Raw genomic sequence first — 14,185 nt, 5'->3', positions numbered from 1 at the left:
GAATCACAGTGTGCAATGGAACTAAATACGAGGGTGGTTTGAAAAGTTTTCAGAATCACCGTGAGAGGTCAGCGCTAGTGCAACTAGTTGTTCACATGATATTCATTGGACTGTTGCCTGTAAACACGTGCCATGTCAGTGCTCTAAGAAGAGAGCTGTGGTGCCCTTGGCTCTGTCATTGTTCCTGCGTAGTGATTTGTGAAGAATGAAAACAATTGAGATTCGGGCAGTGATTAAGTACTTCGTAAAGAAAGATCTGAAAGCAAAGGACATTCATGCCAATTTCCAGAATACACTGGGGGACTCTGCTCCTTCATATTCAACTGTTGCCAAGTGGACAAATGAATTTAAATTTGGTCGGGAGAGCTTAGATGATGATCTGTACAGTGGTCGGCCAAGATGTGTCACTACTACAGAAATCATTCCAAAAGTGCACAAAATGGTCATGAAAGGGGATGTAATTGCTCATGCTTGCCAGATGTCATCTGAAAGGGTATATCACATTTTAACTGAAGAATTAGAAATGAAAAAATTATCTGCAAGATGGCTGCCGCAACAAGACAATGCACACCCGCACACGTGTCCATCGCCATGGCAAAATTACATGAACTAAGGTATGAATTGTTACCACACCCGCCTTTTTCACCTGATATGGCTCCGTCAGACTTCCATCTCTTCCCAAAACTGAAAATTTTTCTTGGTGGACGAGGACTCACTTCAAACGAAGAATTGATAGCTGGAGTTGACAACTATTTTGCACGCCTGGAGGAAACTCATTTTTGAGATGGGATCAAGGCACTGGATCATCGTTGGACCAAGTGCATTAATCTGCAAGGAAGATACATTGAAAAATAAAAAAAGTTTCACTGATGTAAGTACTTTTTTTCTGTTCCATTCTGAGAACTTTTCAAACCACCCTTGTACGTGTTATGAAAGGGTTGGACTTATTACCATCTGATCCTTTTAGACTGTGGCTGTGTGTTTAAAGTTATTACCATCATGAATTCATTTTAATGCAATATTTTTCCCACAGGAATAAAGATGAACTATTGTCCAAGAAAGAAACTGTAAAAGAATCACTAAATGCTGCAGCAGTTCAGACAGAAAAAGTGCGGCAGGAAATAAAGTCAGCAAACAAAATGCGAGACAGAGGCGAGAAACGGCTTGCTAATGAAGAAAGAAAGGTGGTATTAGGCTTTGCTGTAGAAAACAATCCTAACATTTCTAAATAGAAACATGCCTGCACACTTTCTGTTGGGGTGTTTACACTGGTGGGCTGTGTACTTGTTTGTTTCTGTATTAGTACTTTTTCTTTCTCATTGCAAAGTTTCTTCATTATTGTAGTTTGTTATAATGGATTGTTATAAGGACTGTAGATATGAAAATTAATTATAATTTTGACAATTTATGGGGGACAAATTTCACATTACAGTTGTTATCATCATCTTTTGTGAAAGTAATTGTAACTGTAAGAAATCTAATAGGTTTTGGTCACAGAGAAATTGAAATATGAGAAGATGAATAAAATTCTGACATGTGATATATGCCTATGCTGAGAGACCAAATAATTAGTTTACTTATATAAGGGTAAAAAAACGATTGCTTGTCTGTGACTCACAAAACTTGCACAGCCTACTACATGGTTTTGAGATATTTAATTGTGTAGTCAGTTCATTGAGAGGACTACTGCTTAACCTCAAATTTTATGTACACACATTAATAGTTATAGATATAGTGGTATATAAGGCAGATTTTTTAAATTATTAATTGGGTATATTTTGTGATGAAATTTGGTATGAACAAGTGATTTCAACATGAAAAGCAACAGTAATGTCCATAAATCTATATTGTGATTTAAGCGATCTACGCTTTTCTCCCCTGACATTATGTATTGGAAAAGATAACATAAATTTTAATTATCTGCTCAGTGTAGACAAATGACAGAAACACTTTTAAAATCAAATGAAAATAGAAAATTTGCTATTAATTAAAACTTTATGCCAAACCAGGATTCAAACTCAGACACTTACATTTCACAAATCGAGGGGGCCAAAGTCTGAACAACGTGCTCCATTGTAGGTGGCATCCCTAAAACAACATCAAGTGAGCCTCTGTTGAGTTTGTAATGTAGGGAGAGATGTGAGGGTGAATCAGTCTGTAGATCAGTGTGATGTGTTGAAATGACTGAATTTGAAGAACGATGTTTGCAGGTGTTTAGGTTTGAGTCTTGGTTTGGCACATGACTTTCATCCGCAAATGTTCGTGCTTACATTCATAGATGCATGCTGGCAAGCACAATTAATTAAAGAAAGACAAGATTTATTGATGTTAGTGTTAAGGTTCATTGTCTGTAGTTCTTTTTTGTATGATGACTAGAATGTAATGGTGCATAAACTTTAATCACTTATTTCATAACATAAAGATTATCTCTAATGTTATCTGTCTAACAGAAAACTAACACATTAGCTTACTCACAGTTAGAGACAATGAGCTACAAAAGTAACTGACAGAATTGAATTTCTGTTTTCAAGGGTAATTTCTGACCTATAATCACACAATTAACAACGAATTCCTAACATGTAGCCCTCATACATGTATCTTCATACTGATTCTTCCCAGGGGACATTGATTGTGACTTAACTTAGGTTCTCAAACTGCAACTGATTGCTTCTTATGCTAACACGTTCACATACCAGAAGGTACGATCTTCTCAAAGAATGCCTGGACGTCTACTACTGTGTCATTGTGTGGAATATAAATTACATGTAACAGTAGTTTAAACTGTATCACATATTGCAGAGATGACAGAAATGTAAAACATTTAAAACCAATTAATTCTCAGCATTAAGACTAATTTTTTTCTTTCATTAGAAACTACAGATAAAATAGAAGATAACGTTACAGGCTAGGATTAATGTGTAAGGAACCCAACAGTGATTAGATATAACTATGGACTGCAAAAGACAAAGCGAGTGACCTTCAGACAAGCATTTGGGGCCGTGTGGATTGTCTCAGTTTCTCTGAACACAAGAGAGAGTAAAATTTATTCAATAAATTCTGAAGATTCTGCAGTTCTCCGAGATGTAACCTATAGTAGCTTTTCACTTTCCTCTGTCCTTTCCTTCACATACATATGTTACGAGTGTTCTGTTGCTGCTTTCCCCCTTCTTTCTCCTGCTTGTCTCAGTGTACATGTTCCACTCCTTTCATCTGTTTTACCAGCCCTACCCCCCTCTTTCCTCATACTTTTGTGTTTGTCTCTTCTGTCATCATCTCATGCTTCACCTCTCCCAAAACTGTATTCCTTCACCTACTTAAGCCTTAAGTCACTCCTAGCCCCTACCTCTCATCACATGGGCGACGTGAAATATCCAGATGCAAGACCTACCCCATACTCCATCCGCCCACTCACATTACAGGGGTAATCTACCCCATCAGTGGCAGGGCCACCCACGAAAGCAGTCTAGTTATGTATCAACTCTGCTGGCTTTTGCCAAACAGTGACAAAGAGAAAATTTGACCACCCATTGGCAGAATATTACTATGACCACAGCATGCTCAACAGTAATGGCATGGCTGCTTCTCAGCCTGTCAAATCTGGATTGACTCCTGGAGGTGGTGCTAATCTCTGGAAGCACAAGGATGTGTTTGAAAGTGGTGTGGTTTGGAAATCCCAGATGCTTCTACCCAATAATCATGAATCTAAAATTAACAAAATTCTAATTCCTTACCATCTACAAATGGAATAGTAATGAGAAATATTGATTCTGATATGGTAGACTTGACGAAGAATGAGGAAAGGAGACCAATAGCACAAGCGATGAGTCATTGACAGGCACACAAAAAAAACTGAAAAATTTATTAGCTTTCAGATAAATCCTTTAATCAGCAATGAGCTAGGCACTTGTAAATAGCAACCCCCCCCCCCCCCCCCCCTGCCTTCCACACACACACACACACACACACACACACACACACACTGCTTAGTGTAGCTGTATAGGTGATGGTAAATCATTTGTCTTCTACAGCTCTAAACTTACTTTCACCAGAGATAAATGAGAATCCCTTATCTACGTTGTGAAGACTTCATTTCTGGGTTTTGATTTCTTTTTTACAACATCTCATCATCATTGGTGTGCTTTTTTCTTCATGGGCACACTTTATTTTAGGCGTTGATTTGGCAGCAGAAGAAATGTACATTATAAACTCTGCAGGACACTTGAAAATATAATTTTGTTTTATTTTATTTTGTCGTTAGTTAACATGTAAAAATGAAATTTTTATGTGAGTGGTTTGTCTAAATTATTTATTTTTTTTCACTCTTGCAAAACTGAATAAGTTAAGGCAGGATCTATATTAAAGAGGTTCATGAATACACAGCTAATGTTTTGTAGTAACTAATTACTGCTTTCGTTTTTTCTTCAGGCAACTAAGTAAACACATGAAAAAATTGTTTCGAGTAGCAGTTGCAATAATCAGTATAGAATTTCATCTATGATATATGTGGACTGTTGTAACTAACAGATTACAATCAGATGAAATATTTGTTTTTGAGATAAGGATGATTATGGACTTTGGATGTTCATTCCCACAAGAGACAAATTGTCCATTGGTTATGTTTGTATAGAGCCTATATTGTTGCCTCCCAAAGCTCGTACTTCTGCCTGGACATTTTTACTTTCATAGTGAGTCTCTCTCGGCAGGGTTAGTAATATTATCTCTTTATTCATCTTTTTTAACACATTTAATACATAAAGTGTATATTTCACAAGAATGAATGTGGGTACATACAGGTGATGGTAAATCACTTGTCTTCTATGACTTGAAACATATTTTCATCTGAGGTAAATAAGAAGCCCTTATCTATGCTGTGAAGACTTCATTTCTGGGTTTTGTCTTCCTTTTATGATATTTCATCATCTTTGGTGGACTTTTTTCTGCATGGGCATACTTTATTAAGTGATGATTGGGCAGTAGAAGAAATGTACATATGTCATTTGATACACAATAGTTTGTCCTGTTCTCCAGCTGTATTAAGAAAACATACGTACAGACATGTGAGTGAAACCTAATAATTAATAGGACTGACAACTATCATACATTTCAATATTGAGTGAACAATTTAATTTTCAAATAAAGCTACCTGATGGCTTACTACATTATATTGAACATAATCTATTACAAATGTTTATCACATCATATATTGCTCTCTTCAACCAGGCTCTGTTAGGTGTTGCTGTTCAGGAAGTTGCAGTTTTGAGTGTTGAGTGATTTCACCTATAGTGACTGGTGTACATTCAGAGTATTGGCTACTCATCATTAAATGCAATTGTTACTATTGTGATTGCTGACAAGGGTGAGTTTTTGTTTGGTAAGAACCAATGTTCATATATACATTTATTTTAAATTCTAAATTCTGTCACCCCATGTTGGGTGATGTTAGTCATGATGGGAATGGTGTTGGTATTTAATTGACTATTGGAATAATGTTTTTCACTTGACATACAGTCAGCAAATAATGTAAGGAAAGGAAGCAAACAGGAAGTATTGTTTACAGCTGCATAATATTGAACCTGTGTGTCTTCTTTTTGATAGAACAAGTGGTAAGCAATCAATTGCAGTGCAGGGGTGAAGGATTAAAATAAAATTTTATCTCAGAACTGTAACGCTGTAAAATTCATCACTGATTTCAAGTGTACAGCAATGTATGGTAAATGCGATATGTGTCTCAGTCTTTTATAGCCATTTTCACTCTCAATTGCTGGTACTTAATTGCCTGAGATTAATTTTGTGCCAACTTTGTTACCATTTGCCTGGAGTGTATTATTTCTAACTTTCTTTGGAGGCTACCTTTTTATTTGTGTCATTCTTCCTATTTAACTTTGTACCTCTTCATTTCTTCTCGTGTGTACAGTAACGCATAAAGGAAAGAGCGGAAAAAAAATAATTAAAAAAATATGTGGTGCACTCTTGCATCCTTTCTACTGATAAATTCTCATGCCCATACAGCAATTACACCCCTGGCATAGTTTCAGAATAACTAGATCCTTGTCTGATGGAAATTTTGTATTTAGCAACCATTATATCATTGACAAATTTATATTTACCTGGCCTGTCCATATTCACAGACAGTGGAAAAAAATCTGTGATAACATGTAAGGTCCATTGTGCTATGCATTTGAATTTCCAGCAAAAAATCAAATGGCTTCAGATTCAGCTCCTCAATCTCCATGTGTACTTTTATTCAGTTCCACAATTTTTTATTTGTTTTATTGCCTGGCTGTGACCAGTCTTATCCAAGGTAGCTTGAGAATTCTCAGTGAGAAATTATCCGCTGTCTGCATTAAGAGTGCTGTGCAGGTTTACTCTGACGGGGGCTGCCACATTTTTTGACTTCCAGATGTGCCTGCTTTTCTGTCTGGTGTGTCTCCCTGAGCAAGGGTGCCCCAGTTTGAAGGCACCATAGATCTACATTTCACCCCATACATGATATTTGCTTGTCATACATGTTGTGATTTCACACACAAATATAAGAACAGACACAAAGTTCTACAATGTCAACACAGTTCCGATAGTCCATATAAGTTCAGAGTACAAGGCCATGCCAAGTCCAAGATACAAACACAATTCATCCTTGGAGCAGAGTTCAAGTTACTACGAGCAAATACAACAGCGAAAATAGAGAGAGCCCGTTTCACTCATGAATTATATGAATTTAGTTTGTTGCTCAGTGACTTGAGGTGGTGCTGCACGTTGGTGTCACACACAGGCCCTGAGGCAGTGTATCCTCTGATGTGTGACCATGTCGTGAGCTGGCAGCTGGCCACCTGGCATTGGCATTGGCATGGGTGAATTAAATTGTGATGGCTCGCATCTATGCCTCACAAAATGTTGTAGCTACAGCGGTGGTACAAAATGAATGGTAATACAGTTGGTTATCACAGCAAAAGTAGAATTTCTTAGCTGAGCTGTTAAGAAATTACAGGGCATTTCTCTGCATGTTAGTGCCAGTAAAAAGCTACAGAAATTCCATTAACTGTATGAGATTGTCAAATGGCACTTAAAAAGTCACAGGAGGGTTAAATTGTTTAAACTAAATAAAGTATGACAGTACTAAGATTTTTGTATAGATGTGAATGGACACATACTGAATGACAGATCAAAAGCATAGAAACTGCAGAGATGTGCTTTCTGAGAGTAGCAGCTGACTGCATATTATTTTATGGGAATGCAAATGAAGATATTAGAAAAGAATGAAATATTTTCATGGGAAAAACTTAAAGAGCATGTAATGAGAATGCAAGAAAGTGGACCACCAAAGTTACTGCCAAGCTATAAGACAAAACTAGTACAAAGTAAGCTTGGTCAGCCAAAGAAAAGATAAACAGAGAAAAGTAGTCGAGGAGAGGACAAACCAGAGATAGGTTATGTTGTATGGTTTTTGTCATACGATTGTTAGGTTGTGATGTGAGGTAAATTACTGTGCCTAAGGTTTTGTCTCCTAATGCCAAAGACACTCTCTGAGGCTATAAAAGATTCAGTTGCTATTTGCAAACTTAAACAAGTTCCACAAGGTGAACTGTTTATATGTAACTACACACTGGTTGGATTGTGACAGTATCTGACTGCTGCTTAAGGTAACAGAATTATCAGTGTTCACTTCATTTATGATTAAAGCCCACAACTTGTCTAATTTCAGTCCATCTTCTTTTCCGTTTAAGTCGTTTATGCATGTTTAAATTTCTGCAGCCTCTCTGAACATCATAGTGCAGTAATAATTCGACCAGGATGAAATTTGAAATGAATTTATTCATTCTGTAGTACCTTCACCTGGTCAGACATGGATACTGCCAATTTATCCTTATTGCTCAGATGACAGTAGCTCTTGAGTTCCTTAAGCCGCCTGTTAATGCAGTTTTTAGTAATTTCTATGTATACTGTACCACATGTGCAAGCATTTTTGTGTATTCCTGCTGTAGAAAGCAGCGGACACAGGTCCTTTGCAATGTACAGATATTCGTGCATCTTTAAACATTCTGTCAATAATGTTTCTCCTTAGCACTCTCCTGATGCCATCAGTGACAGTTTTTGTGAATTGGAGGAAAACTTTTAGCTGCTTCTTTTCTTGTTTTCCCCACCAGAAATTCCAGATATTTTAGGATGTAGTGCCCTATTTATTTCTTTCTCCTAGTATCTATTTCTTTTGAAATTAATTCATAAATGATGATGGAGCTTTTCTTTGAAGTAATGTGGCTCCCAGATTCTTTTAGCCTGATCCACCAGTGTTTTGATTGCAGTCCACCAGTGATGTAAATAACCACCATGAATACGTACATTATACAGGGTGTCCAATTTAAACTTGCCTAATTTCCAGATACAATTAAGAAAAAAAGTATGGCACATAGATACAATTTGTGGCATCATGGAAAGTAACTCAAAACATTTTGTACAAAAAATTATTATACGGCTGCATTATTTCCTTTTGTAACATTTAAAAATGTCTTGACGATACTCTATCTCAACCCATGCGCACACAAGAATGCCTGGGGTGGTGGAGAGTATTTCATCCACAATTCTTCTGTGGAGATTGCCAAGGCACATACAGATGAGACGTGCACAATGTCTTTCACATAATCCAGCTGGGAGAAATCCAGAGGGGATTGTGACTGGAGTCGTGGTGGACACTTGGGTGCTCCATCACACCCTCTCCATCGCTTGGGAAATGTTTGGTCCAGAAGTCAAAAATGTGTAAACTCCAGTACTGTGGTGCACCATCCTGCTGGGTGATTGCATTTGGCTGAAGGGCAAGAGGCTGAGGGACATCAAATTGCTCATGCGTTCCCCGATAAATGTTTCACATTGCTGTTTGCTCCATAAGCAAAATTGTCTTAACTACACTGTCTCTCATCAGCACACAACACACGTTCACATTACTGTCTTTGACACGTTATTGAAAACTGTGAGTGTTTTCCAAACCCCAAGTGCAAATGTTGTGCCAATCATACTGCCCACATTTTCGGTAGTTTACTTTGGTGGAAAAAATTATGTTTACTAAATAGTTGGGGTTTTACCAGATCCATTGCAGCTTCTTAATTGCAAATTTGTGGCGTAACTGAAAGCCATTCCACTTTAATGCCTGAACAATGTGAACTTTTTATGTGTGGAAGCAAAGTTGTTTATGCAGCACCTTGTAAACTGTTAAACGAGGGATTTTTAGCTTTCATGATGCTCATTGAACTGAATTTGAGGGCTTCTATGGAAGGTGTTTTTCCTGCCAGAACCTGACTGTCTATGTACATTCCCCATGGCTAAGAACTTTACATACTAAGCATTAATCATTTTAGGTCTGGTAGCTCCCTTTGGAATTCACTTTGGAATTTCTTTAGACAGCAATGTTGTTGTTGATAATGATGATCACCTCTTTGTGTACAGAGGACCAGTCTGAGAAATCGTAAAGTTGGGTGAGTTTGCTGTTTTACTTTTGTTGTTGAGGGGACCAAAGTAAATGTCATTTTATCTGCAGCAACAAAAACCAGTCTTTGCCATATCCAGCTGTGCAAGCATACACATTATTGTGCAGTCCTTTAGTGGAACAATGCCTACTTCCTTTAATGATCGTGGCCACGTAAAACAGTTTAGAGGCCCTATCAGTTACACTTAATTTCATTGTGACTGGAGAACCCACTGAAAACCAACTTGTGACAACCCTGTGATGACTCTTTGTTGGATGAAAACAGTGTAGATTATGTACTTTGACTGGTGTACTCTATGCAGAAACATGCCTTGTGATATGAATCAGTGCAAAACTCTATGCAGAAACATGCCTTGTGGTATGGATCAGTGCAATATTATATTTTTCCGTTGGACAGTCGTTGGAACTTTGCACTTTTAGGCCAATGAAGCCTTTGCTTTAAATTCACCTGGGTTTACAAGAGATTTTATACTATTAACTGCCCTCAGTTAATTCACTGTTTCCGTCCACACCTTTATCTAGAGGCACATTAATCTAAGAAGTCACTTTCATGTCAGTTGTCTTTATTAAATGTAACAGTATTCTTCAATTCTGTATGGTGTTTTAGCAGATGAATTTCTCCCACGAACTTTGTCTACAGTCATGGTACTAAATAAAGCAACTGTGGATTTCGTTATCATAAAAGCACAAACTAAACTGGTAGTAAACAAATTATCCTCATTTAATGTCTGAATAGTCCAGCTTGACAGTAAATTGGTACAACTGTCAAAAATGTATTGGTGCCACAACACGCAACAAGACAGTTTTAAATCATTAATGATCACTCAGAAGAAGCTTTAGAAATGAGATATTTATACCAGGGTATTCACATTATTTTCTTCCTTACCTTTGTTTACAAATTCCTTTGGCCATGTAGTGCTGAAGTACGTCATCCTAACCTGCAGTCTTATAGTGAAACTTAATTTACTTTTGTTGAGTAACATTTCTCTTGTTTGTATTGTTTTTGTTTCCCAAACAGTTCTTTTTTTGCATTATGTTTTCTTTGAAGCCACAAGAAGTAGCAGTCTGCATCTTTATACATCTATAAGGTTTTGTGTGTTTTCAAACTGATTTTTCTATGATGTCTCATTCTTTTATTGCCCTTGACTAGCTGTCTTCACTGACTTAACAATTTTAAAGAACAGCAAGCACTCATCTGGAACACCAGTTTTTGCACTTTTGATTAATATTTTTAGTGTCTTATTAGATAATTTTGTGTAGTGTAAGTGCACAATGTCTTCAATTTCAGAAGTCTTTGCTTATTTTTTGTGTGAAGTAATTTCCACTGTAAAGATGTTAGTCGTGAGTTCCATGCTTCAATTAGGTGATACATCTTAATGATGTGAAGCAATTCAGTTTGCAATTTAATTTATGTTTTTATATGACTACAAGCTGACCATTAGAGATGTGTTCATACTACAGAAAAAATGTATAATAACAAAAGTAAGTATTTAATTAATACTTTCACACTATATAAACTAGAAATTCTGATGTAAAAATAATTTTGAGGAGTTACACAGAGGGATCTTTACAGTATACTTTCAATTTCAGCTTTGCTACCTGCCAGGCATTTAATATTGTTCTGTAAGTGATCAATGACTTTGGTAGCACTATTGTTCACCTCTTTTTGGACTAAAGTCAGTTTTAATGAAATTGGTTATGTGACTTGCAAGCACTTTCACTTTTAGCTTCTATTGTTTCTTTTTTGTGTTTAGATATAAACATTCATTAAATAATTTTGTTACCATTTTTATGTTCTATATTATATCTTCAATATGTTATTCTTGGTCTTCAGTAGTTATCTAAATCTGTGTTTGGATTTGAAATTTTTGTCATCATCCAATGCGAATGATAGTGGCAATGGAATTACCACTACATGTTACACGCTGTCACCAGTCTAACACTTCAGCTGTAGATCACGGTGGAGCTAAGTTTAACTATCAGGACCATGTGTGACTTCTTTTGAATATGAATTATTTGTGAACATACATATCTGAGAGTGTTGCAAGCTGTAGAACAACTTTCCATACTTTACTAGTCCATTATGAGGTTTTATTTAATGTAGAGAGGGATGTGAAAGTAGTTCATTTTGTTAAAATGTTGAAAATTTTGTTTCATGAAGTAGTGTGTTCACTTTGAACCATTTGCAGTCAAGCTCCTCTGAAATGATGTCATATGCCTCCACTACGTTTTTTTCTTTCACCATACTGATTTTATTTTATTGTCTGATTGTGAACTTCAAACATGAAGCTTATGCATTTAGTTATTTCTTAAAAGTTACTTTGTGTATTGTGATAGTTCTTGTGCTGCAAAAGTATGTCTCATTAGTTATTTTCTCCACATAATTTATAAATTTCTTTGTTGTGATATGAGTCAAATCCAACTTCCCTTTAACTGTTTTGTAACATTCAGTTTAATAATTTTATCAGGAAAATTATTTTTGTAAGTAGATATGACCTGATAAAAAAAGCAATTGATTGATATTAATACTAGAATTTGGCACAGTTTTTGTCAGTACATTTGTTGTGTCTTTTAAAAGCCTGGATTTAATAATTATGGGTGTAACAAATCTGTATTAATGTAGTGAGCTTTGTGTCATGGCCTGACAGTCCACTGACGACACAAAAAATGTGTGCACAGTTTCACTTTGTCAATAAGTTATTGAGATACCACTACCATAAGCTGCTTGATAAGCAAAATTATGGCTAAGTCAGAGTCATAAGGGGCCTTTTTTTATTTTATTTTTTAGTCATTTAAAAATTACTTTAAAATCATAACAGATTAGTAACCTCTTCTTTTTATTCGCAGGCAGCACAATAAATGGATCTTTCTTTTTTCATGAGTAGCTCTCAATCCATCTCTACATACTTAGTTAGAAACTACATGAGAAAAGTACTGGCTGGTTGAAACCATGACTCACTGTGCAAGGGATGTTTGGAAGGCTCAATTGAGTCTTAATCCATTACATAGTTTTTCTTTGTCAGTTGCAAGGAGATGTTAGCCTCAAAATTCAGTTTCTTGAGGGTATGTATCACAACATGTGTCTTTTTCTTTTAGTTTTGAGTTTGTTTCTTATCCATACAAATTCATTGTTGTTTTGAAGTCTTCTTTTGCCTGATATTCATTGGAAAATGCCCCCATGCCAGCTGAAAACACACCCTCTGTAGTGTACTTCTTGTCTTCTACTACAGTTTCAAATGCAGGGACACCATAGTACTAGGCTCTGATCTGAGAAAGTTTGAATCTAGTGACACCATGTTTACCCTTGCTCAAAAAGAAAGTGACAGCCCATTGATGCTAGAGCTCGAACACTACATTCTCAGTAACAACAGTGACAGGCAGTTAGTTCTATATACTAATTATGGCTTCAGAAATCACATTTTCTTGTGCAAGGGCTGTAGCTTTTTAATTCCAATTAACCCAGAATTTAAAACAAGTATAAACATCTGAAAGCGTTTATGGATGAATACTCTGTGTACATGGGTTGTGTGTTTTTCAACATAATCACCGAGATGCTGATTAAGATGTTTGTTGTAATAATGTAGCACTTTAGTCTCTTCTCTGGTTGAATGTCTATAGCATGTCTGTCAAGCCATAGTGTCACAGTGCCCTGAACTCCATCTGAAGTGAAGCATCATCTTCCCAGCAGCTTCTTCATCGCCAGAACAGTCTGGACTGTCAGGAGGGTAACCCATCATCTTTAATACTCTCACTTGGTAAAGACAACCAGTTAGAATGTGTTCCACGCAGTGATTTGTGCTTTGTTTAATGGGAGCTGTGGTCTACATGTCATCCATGTAACTCCATCTGCCCAATGGTACTGAGCTTTATAGTGTTGGTCTTTATGGTGGGATTGCATTAGTTTTACTGCAAAACAAGTGATCTGGTTCTTGACTACTCCCAACTGTGTTTCTTTTACAGTCAGTACCGACATCCATGTGCGAATGTTCAGGCATCACTGCTGAGCAGCTCTTCACTTTCACTTAGCTATCTGCTGTTCTTCCCCCTCTAGCAGCATGTCATCATTTCCTTGTGAAGGAACCACTCAAAAGGATTCAACAGCACTGTTGAATTCCAAATACTCGTCTGCTTCACACCTCTGAAACCTTGTCACTTTCCTTCACATCACTTTCCGCATTATCATGTTCCTCCAAATTTTGTCAAAGATTAAGTCTGTGGTGATCCCTTGCTGGTGTTTCTAAACCATATTACCTTAAGTTTCTGAAATCTCATGTTCTGCAATGCCAAAATAGTAATCTATCATCAGAGAAGATGCTAATCCAAGAAGTAGGACATAGATAGATGTTGGGTATAAGTGTGACCATATATACAAGTGTATGTGGTTGTTCTCAGTATTTTCTTCCTCTCTTTTAGGTCACTCTTTCATTATGTTTACGGTAACCGTCCACAATGAAATTTAGTAAATAGAAAAATTCAACAACACGACCAATGAAAAATATTTGCAAGTAAGACAGTGCCTTCGTTTAGTGTTAAGTGTCATATAAAATTTACTTTATCAAGACTTCATCATGCAAATGATGCGCCTCAGAATTCACTGTCCATGAATGAGCAGCCTAAGTAATAAAGTTTTTACTGACTTTTAATGACAATTATCCTGTGTCCAATAATGATCAGTTTTAATTGACACCAATTTGTTAAACATGGGGACTTTTG

At 36.5% G+C, this 14,185-nt stretch overlaps 1 protein-coding gene across 1 annotated transcript in view; it reads left to right on the top strand.

Annotated features, from left to right (window-relative positions):
* The window catches only part of LOC126235852 (structural maintenance of chromosomes protein 4-like), a 329,466-nt gene that overhangs the window by 146,879 nt on the left and 168,402 nt on the right, over positions 1-14,185 (top strand). Inside the window, exon 7 of the mRNA XM_049944717.1 lies at positions 1,034-1,184. Within this exon, the coding sequence (XP_049800674.1) occupies positions 1,034-1,184 (151 nt within the window). The remainder of the gene's footprint in view (positions 1-1,033; positions 1,185-14,185) is intronic.

The sequence above is a fragment of the Schistocerca nitens genome, chromosome 2, assembly GCF_023898315.1.
Source record: "Schistocerca nitens isolate TAMUIC-IGC-003100 chromosome 2, iqSchNite1.1, whole genome shotgun sequence".
In the NCBI taxonomy this organism is placed as follows: domain Eukaryota; kingdom Metazoa; phylum Arthropoda; class Insecta; order Orthoptera; family Acrididae; genus Schistocerca; species Schistocerca nitens.
The sequence above is the reverse complement of the archived record's forward strand: the minus strand, read 5'-3'. Positions and strand labels throughout refer to the sequence as shown.